Consider the following 19,863-nt stretch of genomic DNA (forward strand, 5'->3'; position numbering starts at 1 on the left):
TGCCGCGTCAGCACCCATACGTATCTTGCCGACTTGGCATCAGGATGGGGAACCGGTGGTGGGAGGATCTGGCATATATAGTCTTCCTTGTGCTGACTCAACTCCTCCACAGTCTGGAGCTGAACCTCACTGGCTATTCTTGGTCCGTACAGCCAAGCGCCCGTCACCTGTTGTTCATAGGCGGGCTCATTTCCTATCATAGAATCGTAGAGGTCGAAGGGGGAACTCCAAGGATCATCCAGCCCAACCCCCTGCAATGAAGTACATGAAGTCAAAGTTTTCCTCTCTGATCATGGGGGGAGTTCTAGTTTTCTTGAAGGGTGGAGGGATTCTGCAGGGCACTTCCGGAGGTTCGGAGCAGGTACACTCACACACACATGCTGGTTGAAGCTATTCCCTTTATCCAGCAGCTCAAAAAGAGTTCAGCAGAGTTTGGGATGCCGCATTGAACATCCCGAGACAATCTCAGGTTTTGGGTTTGTTTTCGTTGTTTCTTTTTAAGAAGAGAAAGCAAGCCTCCTGGCTGCAGAGCGAGGTTTGAAAAGGCCACGGATTTGATGCAGTCTTCAGGAGTTTTCTGCGCTGGCACAGACCTTGGTTCCTCCACAGGCAGTCTCTCAGAAGATGCCCTGTTTTGCAGACATGCAGAGTTTAGGGGATTTGCTGGGTTCCGTGTGCTCTTGGCGCCCTGGGCTTGAGTTAATGTTGATGCAGAATTGCTGCCCATTGAGTCACTATTTTCTTTTAAGGTGGCACCCTTTTCCTGCCAAACACTTCTTGCTGACCTTCCAAGCCCTTTTTCCGTGGGCTTTGGCTCGTCCTGAGAGACAGATACGTCTCCCCTCTCTCAGAGGCTGGCAGAGGTGCAAGGAGCGCTCTTGCTCTATGGCAGAGTCACCTGCATTGCAGGCAGGAGGTCCCGGCTCCAATCCCCAATGACATCTCCAGGTAGGACTGGGAGAAAACTCCCTGCCTGGAACCCTCAAGAGCTGCTGCCAGCCAGTGTAGACAGCAGTGAGCCCTGGTGTAGAATATGGAGAGTGGGCTCTACAAACAGTTGATAAGCTTCTCCCCTTCTTTTCCCAGGCTGTGAGACTGGAAAGCACGTACCAGAACCGCACTCGATACATGGTGGTGGTCTCAACTAATGGTCGGCAGGACACCGAGGAAAACATCGTCCTGGGAATGGACTTCTCCTGCAACGACAGGTAACGTGGTGAATTGGAGTGAGAGAACTGACAAGGATGTGCAATGTTTTATCTCTTTTTTTGCAAGTTCTCCAAGAGGGCTGTCAATCATGGGGGGGGTTGGATCATTGGGGGGTTTGGAGCTGTTTCCCTCTGAAGAACGGGTTGAAACATTTATAGGATCACAGAATTGTAGGGTTGGAAGGGACTCCAGGGATCATCTAGTCCAACCCCCTGTAACACAGGAGTCACAGCCAAAGAATCCCTGTTGTCTAGACTCTAGATTGTTGTCTAGAAAACAAAGGTGCTTAAGAGGAGTGTCACCAATCAGGTCCTCACTGTGAGTGCTGGAGGCTTCCCCAACAACAGCAACAAAAGTGGTGTTGCCACAGAGCACAAATTTCTAGTCCTCGAGGCTGTGACGCATGTTGGTGCACCACAAATCTCAAAGCAGGTGAGACTTCGAATGAGCTGGAGTGAAAATTACTTAATTCTGATTGTATTTTTTCCCAGAAATATCATTGAAGGGATAACATTTATTACGTATGCAACCCTGTTTTCTTTGTCGTAAGCCACTCTGAGCTCGATTTTGTGTGTGTGTGTTTGGAAAAGCAGCATACAAATAAAAGGATGAATGAATGAGTAGCCCATCGTTCCTCCAAGGAGCTCAAGAATGGTGCACCTGGTTTTATCCCCACACCAACCCTGTGGGGTAGTTAGGCTGAGAGGGAAAGATTGGCCTAAGGTCACCGCACTGAGCTTTCTGACTGAGCAGGGATTTAAACCCTGGTCTCCCAGGTCCCAGTCTGACACCCCTGCAAACCCCTGGCCCTGCTCCCTGCTCTGTTCTGGGCATAAAGTGGTTCGGCCCGATTTCCATCTCTGTTTGGTCTTGTTGATGGTGGGTGGAAAAAGTTTTCCCATCCCTTCCAGCCCTGCTTACGTATCTCTTGCTTGCTTCCTCGGACACTGAATATCCCTCCCCTCTGACCCACTGAGTATTTACAAACCCGATATAGCCTTGTTGCTGGGGGCTTTGGTGGAAGCGGTAGGTGGAAGAGATTCCTAAAAATATCTCCAGTCTCTTTGGAAAGCTGTTCAGAGGTGCCCTTTTTCTCCTCACCTCCCCACCCCCTTTCTTTCCATGAGTTAATCTCATTTCCTACACACACACACACACACACACACCTCTACCTTTAAGAAAACCTCCCCTGATGGCTGGGGGTTCCTTTTTTTGTGGAGGGGGTGGGGTTGTCGGCAGACCCTGCCTGTGTGTGATACCCTCTCTGTTGGTTAACCATTTAAAAAAAATTACACGGCTCCTTTCCAAGGTGTCCTGCATCCAAACTGAGAGTGGAAACAATAATACTGGTAATGTAAAGAATAAGAAAAATGTCTGTGCATTTATCTCACTCCTACTGTTTCCTCCAGGTTAGAGAAGTCCTGCCTGGTATTGTTGTTATTTTGCTATGAACTCATGAAAAAAGTGGGGAGGGGAGAAAGGGCCAGTAATTAAATCTTCCCCCCGCCCCTTCATTCTTTTTGTGGGAACAGAAACCGACAGCAAGGAATTGAGAGAAGCTACTCAAGGGGCAATTGACAGGCTGTTCATAATTCATTCTCTACCTTACACACAGAGAGAGCGCTTATCACAAAGCAATAAAACAGTATGAGCCTGTCAGGATGAAAGCAGGGAGTCCTTTGTCAATGTGTCTTGCACGGACAAAGACATTGCAGGAGGTTCCTGGCTGTGGGGAAAGTTCCTGGCTGTGGGGAAAGGCACCGATGAATAATGTTGTGTTCCTCCAGGGGGTCACCATTGTACCCAATGCTAGTCCCATTCAGAGCAGACCCATTTAACGTATTGGCCAAAACTAACTTGGGCGCTTTCATAGAAGCTTAGAAGTGTAGAGCTGGAAGGGACCCTAAGGGTCCTCTAGTCCATCCTCATGCAAAGCAGGAATCTCAACAAGGTCATACATGACAGGTGGCCATCCAACCTCTGCTTTGAAACCTCCAAGGAAGGAGAGTCCACCGCCTCTTGTGGGAGTCTGTTCCACCATGGAACAGCTCTTGCAGTCAAAAAGTTATTCCTGATGTTTAGTAGGAATCTCCTTTCCTGTAACTTGAATCCATTGGTTCGAGTCCTGCCATCCAGAGTAGGAGAAAGCAAGCTTGCTCCATCCTCCATGTGACAGCCCTTGAGATATTTGAAGATGGCTCTCCTCTCTCTCCTCTCAGACTCCTAACATCCAGGCTAAACATCCCCGACTCCCTCAACCGTTCCTCATCAGGCTTGGTTTCCAGACCCTTCATCATCTTGGTCTCCCTCCTCTGCCCACCTTCCAGCTTGTCAATGTATGCTGAAGTCTGTTCCAGTGCTTTAAGACGTCCATTCCCCATGGGCCTTCTTTTTCTTTTTTTGTAAAGGATTCTCTTGCAGAGTTTAAATCATTGTGCCCCCCCTTTTTTTTGTTTCCCACAGCAGTGTTTGTACAATGGGGCTGGTCCTGCCACTCTGGAGCGATGCCTTGATTCATCTGGATGGCGATGGGTAAGAGCCTGTGATTGTCTGGTTTTCTCTCTCCCTCCCCGCCCCCCTCTGCCCCACTTTGCAATGCAGGAAGCATTATTGAGTGTGACCTACATGCAAGTAAATGTTACGGAAGGATCTTGGCCAAGTGTTGAACCATCAGGCAACTTCCAGTAAACCCTGACCCCCTTGTCATCCTTTTGAGGCAGGAGGGCAGCCTGAACCAACATCTGGCCCCCTCCAGGTGTTTTTGGCTGCAACTCCCCATCAGCCTCAGCCAACATCTGGAGGTCAGCAGGTTGGCCAGGGGCTGCCCTCTTTCATAGCCTCCTGGCTCCCAGGAAGGAAGAGCACCCGGCCCTTTTCAATTAGCACTGAGTGTCCAAACCGCTGTCTTTGCTGAAGTGTTGTTTGACTGGGTGTTCTCTCAATTTCCCTTCTTTCCAGGGGCTTCAGCGTCTCGACAGATAACCGGGTGCACATCTTTAAGCCTGTGTCTGTGCAAGCCATGTGGTGAGAGAGTTTGTGTTCCTTTATTTATTTTTTTACACACAGTTTATAGAGAAGGCTTGTGGAGTAGGAAGGAAGAAGTATTCTCAGAAATGTAGGTTCGCAAGAAGCCCTTGGAGGCTGGAAGAATCCTTGGACCTCTTTTGGGTGTGCATCTTTCAGCTGCATTATATATAGAAGCTTAGCTACTCCCAAGACTTTTCATTTGCGCTTAGGTCAGAACTGGTGCTCTCCAGAAGGATGGAATGCAATCACCATGGGCTGTCTTCGATATACCACCAATGTTGCGTTGTGTAGCCAAGGTTGCAAGTTTGATGCCCATATGGGACAGCTGCATATTCCTGCATTGCAGGGCGTTGGGCTAGATCAGGGGTCGGCAACCTGTGGGCCATGGGCCGCAAGCGGCCCATGGGGGCAGTTTAACCAGTCCACAAGCCACCCCCCAACCGAGCTGCCTATTCAGTGAGTTCCCACGCGCTGCGCTAAACCGGCACGGCATGGGGACGCGCTTCCATGGCGCCGGAAATCGCGTCTGCACCTGCCCAGGTGCTGGAAATTGTGCATGCGATCCGGCCCACGGAGAGATCTCCACGGGACTTGACCTGCCCAGGCAGGTAAAACCCTGCTTACCCCTGGGCTAGATGATCCACAGGGTTCCTTCCAACTCTAAAATTCTATGGTTCTATGGTTACCATGGAGCCCTCTGTTACCTCTGCGCTGGTTGGGTGGTTTTAGAGCCCTTATATTTGTTTTAAAGCGCTAATGTCCAAAAGGGCTCCCAGAGTAGCTTACATACAAGCCTTTATAACCAGAGTCCCCTTTCTGCAGGGTTACAATCTATTTAAAAAAAGACACGACATACAAGGAAAAAGGGAGGAGGAGGGCAGAGGAGAGGAGAAAGCAAACACAGGCGCCAGTTCCTAAAAGCGAAGTATTGGTTATTGCAGTGACTAGCTGGAATGGGGGAACAGTTCAAGGTCAGGAAGTTGGCCAATGAAACTGGCCTTTCAGCAGAGCGGCCTAAACTCTGGGTGATGTTTATAAGGGATTCTCTTTGGCATCTGAAGAGCCAGGCAGAGCTTTATTTGTCCAGGTCGTGGCTACTAAGCCTGCTGGATAATCCTTCTCCTTTATAGGACAGTTCTCAGTAGGGGTCTTCTAACAAGTTTGCGGATTCCCTGACTCAGGATCGCTTTCGCTCTTTCGAAATGTGTCACCCGTTGAGCTTGCAATGTATTTGTGGGAGAGCCCCCGTGTCTTTGCTTTTAACCTAGATCTTTCAAGTCACGGGCAGAGTCAGGGCGCCAGCTCAAAACAGGTGGAGCAGCTCTCCTTCTTAGAAAGCGTCTTGGGACATTTTTAAATGACACCACATCCCGTGATGGGCTCCAACCCATTGTGGCTCCCTTCCGAGCTCAACAGCTCTCAGGAAGGGACGCAAACATGGGGACATCACGAGAGCCAAAGGGGCCCACCTGGCCCAGCCTCCTGTTCTCTCAGTGGCCAACCAGATGTCTCTCCTGGGAAAACCACAAGCAGGACCTGAGCACAAGAGCAGTTCTCCTTGCTTGCCATTCCCAACATTTGCTGCCTTGGACCCTGGAGGAGGAACACAGCCACTGATAGCCTTGTCCTCCATGCCAAGGGAAGAATTTGGCACCATGTGAGACTGGACATTGCCCGTTCGTGTGCAGCGTGTGTTCTGGGCTGGCTGTCAGACTGGGCTTTGGAAAACTCTGGGGAGGAGGAGAAAGGTCCCCCCCCCACCAGAAGCTTACTAGGAGATTCATAGAACCATAGAATTGCAGAGTTGGAAGCGGCCCCTAAGGGGTCATCTCGTCCAGCACCCTTCAATACAGGAATCACAGCTAAATGCAGAACGAAGCAGCATTTGCTACATTTATTGTTATTTATATATAATAAAGTGATTGCATTCTGTGAAATGGGAGGAAAGCGGCGGGTGTGGTGTGGGTTATGTGTGCAACTGGAGAATCCAGATATTGAGCGTGGAGCTCCCTTCTTGCTCAGCTCCCCTATAGGTCTCCTTTAGAGGTGCTCTTGCCTCAAAAGGTGAAAAAAAATAGCCAATACTCACAGCCAAGTGCCGCTGCTGCTGTTTACTTTTTATTTCTAATTTTCAGAAGTTTATACAAGTTGATACATACGAATAGCCAAGTGTGATTATTTAGTGGAAAGCAAAAGACAGGTTTTGCAGCATATGGTCTGACTTTGTTGATTCTATAGCAAAATCAGAAGGACCTCCCAGCAGAGTAGCAGCTACAGTACGCATTTATACCAATAATCAATAACCAATAACCTATCCTGGCTGCGTCTCTTTGCAGTCCAGGTACCTTTGATGGGCTATACGACTGACCAGACACTTCTGTGAAGCAACAGGGAGAAATTAATCTCCATTTTATTTTATTTATTTAATATTTGTAGTTATGATGAATGTATTAGGAAAAGTAGTTCCAAATTATCATTTCTCCTACTTTGTAATCATGTGTATTTTCTTTGGGTTGATTCCCTGACTTTTCCTCTCTCTCCCTCCTCCACCTGCTCCATCTAGGTCTGCCCTGCAGAGTCTCCACAAGGCCTGCGAAGTGGCCCGCATCAACAACTACTACCCGGGGAGCCTTTTCCTCACGTGGGTCAGCTACTATGAGAGCCACATCAACTCGGACCAGTCCTCCGTCAACGAATGGAACGCCATGAAAGATGTCCAGTCCCACCGACCCGATTCGCCTGCCCTCTTCACGGACGTGTGAGTAGGGCTGGGGGCCGTTTTGATTCCTTACCTGCTGTGACGACCCTGGTCCCACTCTTCCTTACTATCACTGCGACACAGGAATCCAGAGGGGAAAACACCCACCCTCTTCTCCTGCCGCCTCAAAAATAAACCCCTTTTCCTAATGGGTTTCTAAGTAAGGAGAGCCTTCCAGCCTACGTGGCCTGGTACCTTAAGAAACTCTAGGCTGTCCCCCAGGAATAACCTCTTGCCTCCTGTAAAGGGTCTCCCTCAGTTGGATTCCCCCACTGTAGAAGTTTGCCCTAGGCACTCTGGCAACTTCTTGGCACCTCAGGTTACCCTTCTAAGCCTCCTCCGTGTAACTTCAGGACACAAACCACCACCTCCCTGCCTGAGGTGAGTTTTGCCCTCTCTTGAGTCACCACGGCTGTGAGTCCTGGTACCTCGCTGGAAAAATACAGACGGACCTCTTGTTGGCAAAAACAGAGATGAAGTTTTATTGTGTTAAAAACATAAGTGATTCTTTAACGTGTCATTTATTAATTAGCTTTGTTCCAGTTGTACAAAATAAACTCAGTCAAACATTTAACTTTAAGTTTTCCTAGCCTCTTAACTGTCTTCATACAAGCCACCTCATAACACCACACCACACCTTCCTCCCTCTCCCTCCTCACTGACCAAACCGACTCTCCCTCCTTTTTTAAAACCGGGCACAGTCCCGCCCCCATCAGAGTTCTATGCCAGTCAGGCTGGAGGTGGGTTAACTCTTTGCCAGCCGGGCAGAAATAAACATTTTAAAAGTGCTTCAATTTGTCACATATCTCCCCCACCACAAAGACATTGCGTCGGCTTGCTCTTAATTAACTAGAGCAATGCCAAAGCAATGGGCTTGGGGTCCAAAATACTTCAATGCATTCTATAACATTCATATTACAAAGTCAACTAAATTAACATCTCATAAACTTGTACACAGATAAACCATGTTTGGCATGTGTCAGATTATAACGCCTAAGCACAAATGTTCTGCTAGGGTTATCACCGTTTCATATAATCATTTGCACCATTCTATACCTCTCAAAAATACCTGGATAAAGCGTCCGCTATGATGTTTTTCCTTCCCACTTATGTGCTTACCCTGTGTCTATTTTATGAGTTGCTAGGTTGGTCCTCCCTGGGATGTTTGAGAAGATTTGAGCAAACTGAGCAAGGACTATTTTTAACTGCTCCTTTTGCTCTGGGGTCAGATTTTCATCGAATGACACCTCTGCTAGAGTTGTGCCATTTCTCAGCTCTCCCCACCCAGTTAAATGAATTCCTTGTGTCATCTTCCCCTTTACTTGTAACACCAACTTATTTCTGTCAAAATAAGGCTTAAGTAAATTTACATGAAAATTTTTACATCGGTTCCCTTCCCCATCTAACTCTACCAAATAGTTCACCGCAGATATCCTCTCGACCACTTTGAAGGGACCGTCCCACGACATCTCCAACTTCTTTCGACGTCTTGTTCTTAACACGAGCACACTGTCACCAGGCTGGAAAGATCTGTCTCTTGCGTGTGCATCATACCACTGCTTCTGTCGACGCTGTGCCTGCTGCAAGTTGTGAGCAGCTTGCTCCCGTAGCTCTTGAAGGTCGCTCTGCAGCTCCTGTAGATACGTCACAACATCAGGGCTGTCGATCTGCTCCTCCCCTGACCACGCTGCTTTCATCAAGTCTAGGGGTCCTCGTGGCTGTCGTCCAAATAGGAGTTCAAAAGGACTGAACCCTGTGCTCTCCTGCGGCACTTCGCGATAACCAAATAGGAAGTGTTGCAGCCTCTCATCCCAGTCGTTAGGATGATTGATGGAATAGGTTTTTAGCATCCGGCTCAGGGTCGAATTAAATTTCTCCGTCAAGCCATTCGACTGTGGATGATAAGCCGTAGTTTTAACATGCTTAATTCCACAAAGAGTTAAAAGCTCTTCCATGGTCTTGGACGTGAAGAATGTCCCTAAATCTGTTATAATTTCTTTGGGGAATCCAAGCCTTAAGAACACCGACATGAGGGCTTTTGCTACAGTCTTTGAGTCAATGTCCTTCAGAGGTATTGCTTCTGGATAGCGCGTAGCATAATCCACTAGGCATAAAATAAACTTATTCCCCCTTTTTGTAACTCTGGAGATAGGCCCGAGGATGTCCACTCCTACTCTGGAAAAGGGCTCAGTAATTACGGGAATAGACTGTAACAAGCCTCGCGTTTTGTCCGCTCTTTTGCCTGCTTTTTGGCAGATCACACAGGACTTGCAATACTCTTTGATGTCTTTGCCCATCCCAGGCCAGTAAAATCTTGCTTGGATTCTATCACTAGTCTTTCTAATGCCTAGATGCGCTGCTGAGGGTGCGTCGTGTGCCATTTGTAGCACTTGCAACCGGTAAGCTCTTGGCAACACTAACTGTTTCTTCCTTTCCCAAACAGCAGCAGTTTTCCTCCTCCTAGAAATTCTATACAGTCTTCCCTCAATGGTGGTAAATAAGCAGGGGTTCTCCACAGTTACTTCGGCATTAGGACTTTGTGCTTTACCCCACAGCTCTTTTATAGTTTCATCTTTTTGATCACTCAAGAATTGGGCACCGTGCTCCTGGACCACTGGCACGCTAATCAGCCCTTCACCCTCACTAGGATCTATGGGTGACTCTATAACTGCAGGAGGATTACTCTCAGTGACTTGAGACTGTGACCTAGTTATCACTTGAATACGGTGCTTCTGACTAGCTAGGTCATTCCCTATTAAAAAGGGTACCTCCAACTCATTTAGGATTCCTACTCTCCACTTGCCACAAAATCCTTTGTAGGTAATATCCACTTCAGCTAATGGTACTTCAAAATGTGGGCCCCATATGCCTTTTAAACTATAGGACTGACCCTTGAGGTACTGCTCCTTTGGAACAAATTGTGATTTGACAAGTGAGACTTCTGCTCCTGTGTCCCTCAAACCTAAACAAGACTGACCATTTAATTCAATTGGCTCCATGTAATCTTGGTTGCACTCCTGCTCAGCCCTCCAGACCTGTAAGACCTTAGAAGTAGTCTCAGCTGGACTGTCTGCTTTCTCTGAGCCTTCTGTCTGAGGCGAGCTATTTTCCTGTGACTGCATTACCAGTTTTACTTGTTTAGCTGCAGTAGGTGTAGTTTGCGACTTAACCAGCAGGGGGCACCTGGCACGTACATGGCCCTCACGATTACAGAAAAAACAAGTGATTTTCTTAGACCCTGTCTTGTCAGAAACTGATTCCCTGACAGGAAAATTTTCTTGCCTGTCTTTATTTTCTCTGTTTCTCCATGGATTACCCTTCTGTGAGTGTTTTGGGAATGCTATTTCATTGAAATCTCCTTGTAGTTCGTCTAAGACCTCAGCAACCTGTGCCACAGTTTTCAGTTTTTTATCCCTCAAGAACCAACGTAAATTGCTAGGGATTTGCTTAAAAAATTGTTCTAAACAAATTAATTGTTTTAACTCATCAAAGTCCTTCACTCCACTCCCTTGAATCCATCTGTCAAGTAATTTATCTAAGCGGCTAGCTAGTTGGGCATAAGTCTCTTTATGTTCCTTTTTTGCCTCACGAAAAGCCTTTCTGCTTTGTTCAGCCGTGAGTCCACATCGAACCCTGACCCTTTGCTTAAATACTTGGTAACTTGACAGCTCTTCTTCCCTCAGGTCAGCATAAATTTCGCTTAGTATCCCACAAATTTGAGGTCTTAAATAAAGCATCCAGTTCTCCTCAGGTATTTGAAATTCCACACAAACGCGTTCGAAGGTAAATAGAAACGATTCGACATTATCGTCTTTTCCAAATTTGGGGAATCTTTTTAAATTAATTGCGGTACTATCATTATTAACTGGACTTCGAGTTAATTCTGATCGCAAACGTATCTCTTCAAGCTTCATTCTGTCCTGTTCTAATTGTGCCCTTATCCTCTCTGACTGCATTCTCTCCTCAGCTTCAATTCTAGCTTTTTCCCTCTCATTTTCAGCTTCAATCCTAGCTTTTTCCCTCTCACTTTCAGATGCTATCTTTTCCCTCTCAGCTTCAATTCGGGCCATCTCAATTCGTAGTTTCATCAGTTCCACCTCAGAACCTGGGCTTCCCTCAGCCCCTTCCGTTCTTTCATCTCCTTTTGCCTCTCTGGGTTTTCTTACGTGAGTCATTTTCCTCACAGGAAAATCCTGACAGACTCAAACCAAACTAGGCGCGTGAGCTTTGAATTTCGATCACGACGCTGCCACCAAAAAATGTGACGACCCTGGTCCCACTCTTCCTTACTATCACTGCGACACAGGAATCCAGAGGGGAAAACACCCACCCTCTTCTCCTGCCGCCTCAAAAATAAACCCCTTTTCCTAATGGGTTTCTAAGTAAGGAGAGCCTTCCAGCCTACGTGGCCTGGTACCTTAAGAAACTCTAGGCTGTCCCCCAGGAATAACCTCTTGCCTCCTGTAAAGGGTCTCCCTCAGTTGGATTCCCCCACTGTAGAAGTTTGCCCTAGGCACTCTGGCAACTTCTTGGCACCTCAGGTTACCCTTCTAAGCCTCCTCCGTGTAACTTCAGGACACAAACCACCACCTCCCTGCCTGAGGTGAGTTTTGCCCTCTCTTGAGTCACCACGGCTGTGAGTCCTGGTACCTCGCTGGAAAAATACAGACGGACCTCTTGTTGGCAAAAACAGAGATGAAGTTTTATTGTGTTAAAAACATAAGTGATTCTTTAACGTGTCATTTATTAATTAGCTTTGTTCCAGTTGTACAAAATAAACTCAGTCAAACATTTAACTTTAAGTTTTCCTAGCCTCTTCACTGTCTTCATACAAGCCACCACATAACACCACACCTTCCTCCCTCTCCCTCCTAACTCACCAAAACCGACACTCCCCCCTTTCAAACCTGGCACAGTCCCGCCCCCATCAGAGTTCTATGCCAGTCAGGCTGGAGGTGGGTTAACTCTTTGCCAGCCGGGCAGAAATAAACATTTTAAAAGTGCTTCAATTTGTCACACCTGCCCTCCCCCCTGACGTCCCGGGGCAGGTTGCAGCCATTCCAAGATGCAACATTAAAACAAATAAGAGTCACGAAAGTAAGAACAGACCTGCTGGATCAGGCCAGTGGTCAGTCTAGTACAGGGGTCAGCAAACTTTTTCAGCAGGGGGCCGGTCCACTGTCCCTCAGACCTCGTGGGGGGCCGGAAATGAATGAATTCCTATGCCCCACAAATAACCCAGAGATGCATCCTGTATAATAATGTGCAAGTGTCTCTGCGTCCAGATTCCCTGTGTCCCTGTGTCCGCGCTACTGCGCATGTGCCCCAGGGACACAGGGATTGGACGCAGAGACTTGACGCGCACGCACACGCTCTCCCCACCCCCCACCCCTCTGCCTACCGTTTCCCTCGCAGTCCTGAGAAGAATCACGGCCTTCTCCTGGGCGCCCGCCGGCCAGCTGGGCTCAGCGGAGCGCCTTGACGAAGCGGCGGCCGTGGGAGGGGCCAATCGGCCCCCCCACGCGCTGCCGCCGCCGAAAAAAGCTGAATGCTCTAGCGCCCGTTTATTAAACGGGCTGAATGACACTAGTTTTAAATAAAAGAACACATTCTACTCCTGTAAAAACATGCTGATTCCTGGACCGTCCGCAGGCCGGATTTAGAAGGCGATTGGGCCGCATCCGGCCCCCGGGCCTTAGTTTGGGAACCCCTGGTCTTAGTAGTCCAGCATCCCGCTCTCACAGTGGCCAGCCAGGTGCCCGTGGGAAAGCCACAAGCAGGATTCAAACCCAAGAGCAATGCTCTCCCCTCCTGCGGTTTCCAGCAACTGGCATTCAGAAGCATTGCTGCCTCTGGCTGCGGAGGCAGAGCAGAGCCATCATAGAATCGTAGGCTTGGACGGGACTCTGAGCGTCATCCAGTCGCAACTTCCTGAAATGCAATTGATAGGGTGGGTCTTGAGAAATATACATCTCGGATGTCAAAGGCCGGTGGGTTTGAGAGCATGCTGGTTTCTCTGCCAGCCTCTCGCCTGTCAGCTGGGCTTGTTTTGCAAGGCCGATCCCTCAGCCAGCTATAATCCTCCTCCTCATCATGATGATTTCATTCATCACTTTTACATCACTGGAAACAGTTTCAAAACAAAAACAGCAAACACATTTGAAACAAGATTAAATCCTTGACAAAGTGGACATCTGTGGCAAAGACCCAGTTATCCATTGGGGGAACAAAAATGTATTCCCTTGCTTCTGGAAAGTACATGTGCTGGGCGCCTCCAGTTGTATCTCAACAGGGACGCTGTTCCACAGGGCAGGAGCTGCCACACTAAAAGCCCTTCTCCATGTTATTGTGGAGCCATGCGCGCTCCACAATACTGTTTATTACTCTTGGATTCATTCATTCGTTGGCTCTCAGACTCAGCTGTTGCCACATGGCTTCGTATCTCTGCTGGTGGTCTCAGAGACATCCATCTAGCCGGGATGGGTGTGTGTGCGTGCGCGCGCGCTTTGGTCTGATCCAGCCAGAGGCTGTGTTCACATACAGGACGATGGTATATGTAGGTGGACGAGAGGTGCTTTTTCATGGGCTTCCCAGCCCCAGAGTGCTACGGTCCTTGCTGATAAGCCCCTGGCTATTTTTACCCACCAGCGATAAGGCCAGAGAGGCTGCTGGAATGCACCCGCGGGTGCTGCTGGCTGCGTGGTGCGTTCCATATAAGGAAGCATGGAGTTGTCGTCTGCAGGGCCTCATATCCTGCCCTAAACCCCTGCTGTAAAGAGCTGTGGGCATTGATCTCGCCCATTAAATCCTCGTAAACGTGGACGGATGAAGGTCACACCTGCCTGGTGTGGTTTGCTGTGGAGGTCGTTCAGAAGGGGTTGGGAGCCTCAGGTCCAGGGGCCAGGTGAGGCCCTCGAGGTCTCCATCTCTGGCCCTCAGGACTCTCCACACCACACCCTTCGCTGACCGCTGTCTGTTGCTTGTCCAGATGGCAGGTAGAGAAGGGCCTGGACTCGTGCCTGTAGACATTTGCATTAATTGATCCGCCCACTTTTGTCACCTCTGGCTCCACCCACCACTGGCAGGTGGCCCTCAGAGGGTCACCCAGAACAGAGTGCGGCCCTCGGGATGAAAAAGGTTTCCCACTCAACTTGAGAATTAGACTTTTTTTGTTTTTATTACCCTGCTCTTTGGCCACAATGGCTCCCAGGGCGACTTCCATACCGTCAAAACAAGACGGTCACGACCTGCAGGCTCACAGTTTTAAGAAGACATGGCACACAAGGGGAAAGGACAGGGAGGGAAGAGGAAAATCCAAACTCAGACCCCAATTTCTGAACAGTTGTTCCTAGATTCACCAGCCGGCAGAGTCCCGGGGAAGGAGGAGCTTTCAGCTCGGCTTTGCAGCTCTCCCACAGAGGCAGTCGGAGGGAATGGCGCTTTCTGTCTTGAAGCCAATGTGTGCAGCGCCCCCGCCTGCCCTTGAGATTTCTGAAACTGTTTTCTCTTCCATTTCTCCCCATGCCCCTGCAGCCCGACAGAACGGGAACGCACAGAACGTCTCATCAAGACCAAGCTGAGGGAAATCATGATGCAGAAAGATTTGGAGAACATCACGTCCAAGGAGGTGAGGAAAAGGAGGCTGGTGGGCTGCCCCCCCCCCCAGATTGGTAAAGGGGGCAGGGAAGGCTGAGAAGGGTTTTCTTGGGGGTGGGGAGACACCACATCCTTCAGTCCTATTCCCCATCCGGAGCTGCCAGCTTGAGTGGGGCATGTGGACTGTTTCAACTTTGAAATCACCAAAATAAGGGGTGCTAAAAGCTTGCAACATGACTTGGGAATTCAAAAGTTAGTTTGGTTAAAATAACATAATTTAGCTTTGCTTGGGAGGTGGGATGTGTGCAAAATTGCATAGAAATCATTAAAAATGATTGCCAGGTACTTGAAGTTATATTATATATTAATTATTCTTTAGCATTACCTGACATTTTCAGCAGCCCATATTAAAATTATCTGCTTTTCCAAAAGTAGCTTGTGTGCTTCTTCATCAAACATAGATTTACCAAGCTAAATGTTCTGCAGTCACAAAAATAACAGCAGATTTGAATTCCTCACACCCAAAAATGTATTTTAAGTGAAGAGAAGAATTTTGCAAAAAAAAAAAAAAAAGGTTTCACTCTCTAAAACAGGCACCCCCAAACTTTGGCCCTCCAGATGTTTTGGACTACAATTCCCATCTTCCCCGACCAATGGTCCTGTTAGTAAGGGATCATGGGAGTTGTAGGCCAAAACATCTGGAGGGCCGCAGTTTGGAGATGCCTGCTCTAAAATGACAGTCCCTACTGCTGGAGAGAGGGACCCAGGTGGCGCTGTGGTTAAACCACTGAGGCTAGGGCTTGCCGATCAGAAGGTCGGCGGTTCGAATCCCTGTGACGGGGTGAGCTCCTGTTGCTTGGTCCCAGCTCCTGCCAACCTAGCAGTTCGAAAGCATGTCAAAATGCAAGTAGATAAATAGGAACCGCTCCAGCAGGAAGGTAAACGGCGTTTCCATGTGCTGCTCTGGTTTGCCAGAAGCGGCTTTGACCTGGAAGCTATATGCTGGCTCCCTCGGCCAATAATGCGAGATGAGCGCGCAACCCCAGAGTCGGTCACGACTGGACCTAATGGTCAGGGGTCCCTTTACCTTTACCTTTACTGCTGGAGAGAAGGAATCCCAAAGCCAATGGCTGCCTCTTCACAGCTTTTGGGAGCCTGGGGGTCTGACCTCCTTGCTGTTGGAATTCTGACCTAACCCTTGACTCTTGCGTCTTTTGTCTTCTGCGGGTCTGACTGCTCCTTAAATGTTTTGTTTGATTCCAGGCAAATTTCACAGAATTTTACAATTGGAAAGGTACCCCAAGGGTCACAGAGAAATCACAGCTAAGGAATCCTTTGCCGTTTCTCCTGGGGCCATAAGAGAAGGGAGGTGGGGGTCAGCTAAAGGGTACTGCTACACCCCCCCCCCGGGTGGGGTGTTTGAGCGATGTAATAATGAACCGTCTCAAAAGCAGCCTCTTCCTCCTCTCTCCTCCCCAAGATCCGCACGGAGCTGGAGATGCAGATGGCTTGCAACTTGCGGGAGTTCAAGGAGTTCATTGATAACGAGATGATCGTCATCCTGGGCCAGATGGACAGCCCCACGCAGATCTTTGACCACGTCTTCCTGGTAAGCGTTTGGGTGCATGGCCACTAGGAATGCTCACAAGCTGCTCAACTTTACCTGCTGTTCCCCCCCCCCCCACTTCTTAGAAACCACCCCGCATCTGCTCTGCCATACAGACCACCATCTCCCTCTTCTGCCTTCCTTCTCACTGCTCCGTCACAATTAAGCTTAGCCAGAGTTGCAGAAACCAGCTCTTGTTTATAGAGACTGAGATGTCACGTAAGAACATCAGGCCAATGGCCCATCTAGTCTTGCATCCTCCTCTCGCAGGGGGGCCAACCAGGTGCTTGTAGGAAGGCAGCAAGCAGGATCTGAGCACAAGAACAACGCTCCCCTCCTGTGGCTTCCAGAAGCTGGTATTCCGAAGCATGGCCCCCTCCAACAGTGGAGCTAGAAGCATGGTCGTTGTGGCTGGTAGCCATTTATAACCCTCGCTCCCTCCATGAATTTATCTAATCCTCTTTTAAAGCCATCTGGGTTGGCGACTGTCACTGCCTCCTGTGGGATAGAGTTCCACAGTTTAACACTGCGCTGCATGAAGGAAGCCCTTTCTTTTATCTGTCCCGAATCTTCCAACATTCAGCTTTGTGGGATGTCTAATGCAATGAGATGGGGTGGGAATTGCCTACTGTGGGAGCGAGAACATGCATTTAAGAATGGTGCATTTATTACATTAGTAAACCGAAAAGACCCAAGGGAGAGCAGAGAGTGCAGGCAAACCATCTCCCGCAAGGCAGATGTTTGGTATATCCCCGAATGCCTCTCGCCATCCGGGGGCCTGGAATTTCTGAGGTTACTGGAGCATCCTGCCCACACCCCTATTCTGGGAGAAAACAACAGGAACAAAGGTGTTCCAGGAAAGCTTGAGAACAAACACAGGAAAGGCTTATTCAAGTCTGGCAGGTGGGATTCTGCTTCCAGTAAAGCCTGGGATGGCGATGCTCTGGGTGGAAGCATGCAATATCCCCAACCAAAGGGCCCTCCTCCTCTTTTGGGGCTGTGTAAACACTGGGCTACTGAAATGTTTGAGCTCGCCTGGTGCCAAGGCACGTCTCGCGAGGCTGCGCCGGCTGATGAGTCAGCAGTTCTGGGGCTTTTCCCACCCCCACCCCCTCTGAACCTGGATGCACAGGCCAGGCGTCAGTCAGCAGTTTTACGTAAGAAGACGACTCACCTTTTCAACCCTGACACTCTCGGCGGAACCAAAAGTGGATAGAGAAATATTTCCCCCCTTCTCTTGTAACGTTAGAGCCCCTGGAGATCCAACAAAACTGAATGTTGGAAGCAAAGAAAGTCCTTTTTTTCGCGCAGCACCTGGTTGAACTGTGGAACTCCCTGCTGCAGGAGGCAGCAATGGCCACCCACTTGGATGGCTTTGAAAGAGGATTGGACAAATTCATGGAGGAGAGGGGAGGGCTATTGATGGCTGCTAGCCAGAATGCCTCTGCTCTGCCCTCCACAGTCAGCGGCAGCGATGCTTCTGAATCCCAGTTGCTGGAAACTGCAGGAGGCGAGAGGACTCAGGTCCTGCTTGCCATTTTCCCATTGGGGCATCTGATTAGCCACTTTGAGAAGAAGAAGAAGAAGAAGAAGAAGAGTTGGATTTGATATCCCGCTTTATCACTACCCGAAGGAGTCTCAAAGCGGCTAACATTCTCCTTTCCCTTCCTCCCCCACAACAAACACTCTGTGAGGTGGGTGGGGCTGAGAGACTTCAGAGAAGTGTGACTAGCCCAAGGTCACCCAGCAGCTGCATGTGGTGGAGGAGCAGGGAAGCGAACCCGGTTCCCCAGATTACGAGTCTACAGCTCTTAACCACTACACCACACTGGCTGGACAGGATGCTGGACTAGTTGGGCCATTGGCCTGATCCATCAAGTCTCTTCTGGGGTTCCCTTTCCCCTTTTCTGACTCTCCCGTTTCCCGGCCAGGAGCCCTGGGTTCTTTGCCCAGTATTGTGCACTCCACCCCCACCCCCTGCTGCATTTGTACACCCTGCCCTGTTCTTGACTGATTTGATTCCCCCCCACACACACCCTGTCTTCTCCCTTTGCGCAGGGTTCAGAGTGGAATGCCTCCAATCTGGAAGATCTGCAGAATAGAGGGTAAGTCCCAGAACATGAGATGTCCCAGAACATGAGAGCAAAAAACCAGTGATGACCCCGCCAGTTCCACCTGGTTGCTTTGAGGGGAGGGTGTCTTCAGACCAAGGCAGGGATAGCCAAGGTGGTGCCCTACAGCATCCATTGTCCCTGACTATTGGGAGTCCAATGACATCTGGGAGGACTCAGTTTGGGAGCCATTTCCTTCTCTGTGGCCTGTCTCGCCACTCCAGGAATCAGCTCTCTATCACGTTAACCCTTTGGCAGCGGACCCACAGCCCTCCATGTGCTGCTGAAATCTGACTCCCTTCATCCCTGGCATTTGACCATACTGCCTGTAGGGGCTGCTGGGAGTTGGAAGTCCATCAGCATCCATAGGGTCCCATGTTGGCTGCTGTGGACCAGAACAACAGTCAGGGGTGCAATGGCCATGTGTTGGGGATTTATGAGCTGTGATTCCTGCATTATAGGGGGGGAATTAGATTACCATTGGGGTTCTCTTCAACTCTACCATTCTATGACTCTTAGACATTTCTTAGGGGTGGGAAGGAATCTCCTCACCCCTGGTTTTTGTTTTTTTTTGTCCCTTGTTTTGGAAATACAACTGTGGGGGGGGGGTGTCTAACACACACCCTCCTAAACCAGCCTTATTGCCCTTTTGGCTTCAGGGTGCGGTACATTCTGAACGTCACCCGAGAAATCGACAACTTCTTCCCTGGCGTCTTTGAGTACCACAACATCCGTGTTTACGACGAGGAAGCGACAGATCTCCTGGCTTACTGGAACGACACCTACAAATTCATCTCCAAAGCAAAGCAAGTTCACTTTTTATCTTAATATTAAAAGCGTGTCCACATCCATATAGCATGTGGGCCTACAGCTAAAGATATCGGGTTGTATCCACCTCTAGACTTACAGTCGTCTTCTTCTTTGGCAGTCACTTGTCACTGAGTAAGATTACCATTTTTAAGTTCGGAATAGAGTAGTTGCTTTGGAAGGCGATAATTGGGCCATCCGGACAACCTTTACAGTTAAAGCACTTTGATGCCCCATTAAACTGTCATGGCTTCCCCCAAAGAACCCTGGGAGCTGTAGTTTGTTGAGCGTGCTGAGAGTTGTTAGGAAGCCCCTGATTCCCCCGCACAGAGCTACAATTTCCAGAGCTGTTTGACAATCAATCCCTCTTCATAGGGAAGAATGGGACTCGTAGCTCTGGGAGAATTGGGATTGGGCTTGCTGGATCAGGCGAAAGGGGGCCCATTGAATCCAGCCTCCTGTTCTCACCGGGGCCGGCCAGATGCTCATTGTAGGAAGTCAGCAAGCAGGACCTGAACACAGGAGGTGCCTTCTCCCCTCCTGGGGTTTCCAGCAACTGGGATTCAGAAGCATCACCTTGTCTCCATGAACTTGTCTAAATGTGTGAGTGTGAATGAGGCCTGCCAGTTTCAGAGGATCTACTCTGATGACCCATGGACATCATGGACCCCCCCCCCCACACACACACACAAAACACAAATTGCCAAACTGCTGCTGAGGTGAGCTTTGGTCCACAACATCAGGAGGGC

General features: G+C 49.1%; 1 protein-coding gene across 1 annotated transcript in view; it reads left to right on the top strand.

Annotated features, from left to right (window-relative positions):
- The window catches only part of SSH2 (slingshot protein phosphatase 2), a 74,268-nt gene that overhangs the window by 40,855 nt on the left and 13,550 nt on the right, over positions 1 to 19,863 (top strand). Inside the window, exons 4-11 of the mRNA XM_088657986.1 lie at positions 1,087 to 1,208; positions 3,673 to 3,741; positions 4,168 to 4,233; positions 6,800 to 6,994; positions 14,528 to 14,621; positions 16,071 to 16,199; positions 18,255 to 18,301; positions 18,967 to 19,117. Of these exons, the coding sequence (XP_088514112.1) occupies positions 1,087 to 1,208; positions 3,673 to 3,741; positions 4,168 to 4,233; positions 6,800 to 6,994; positions 14,528 to 14,621; positions 16,071 to 16,199; positions 18,255 to 18,301; positions 18,967 to 19,117 (873 nt within the window). The remainder of the gene's footprint in view (positions 1 to 1,086; positions 1,209 to 3,672; positions 3,742 to 4,167; positions 4,234 to 6,799; positions 6,995 to 14,527; positions 14,622 to 16,070; positions 16,200 to 18,254; positions 18,302 to 18,966; positions 19,118 to 19,863) is intronic.

The sequence above is a fragment of the Zootoca vivipara genome, chromosome 14 (genome assembly GCF_965207765.1).
Source record: "Zootoca vivipara chromosome 14, rZooViv2.hap1.1, whole genome shotgun sequence".
NCBI classification, from domain to species: domain Eukaryota; kingdom Metazoa; phylum Chordata; class Lepidosauria; order Squamata; family Lacertidae; genus Zootoca; species Zootoca vivipara.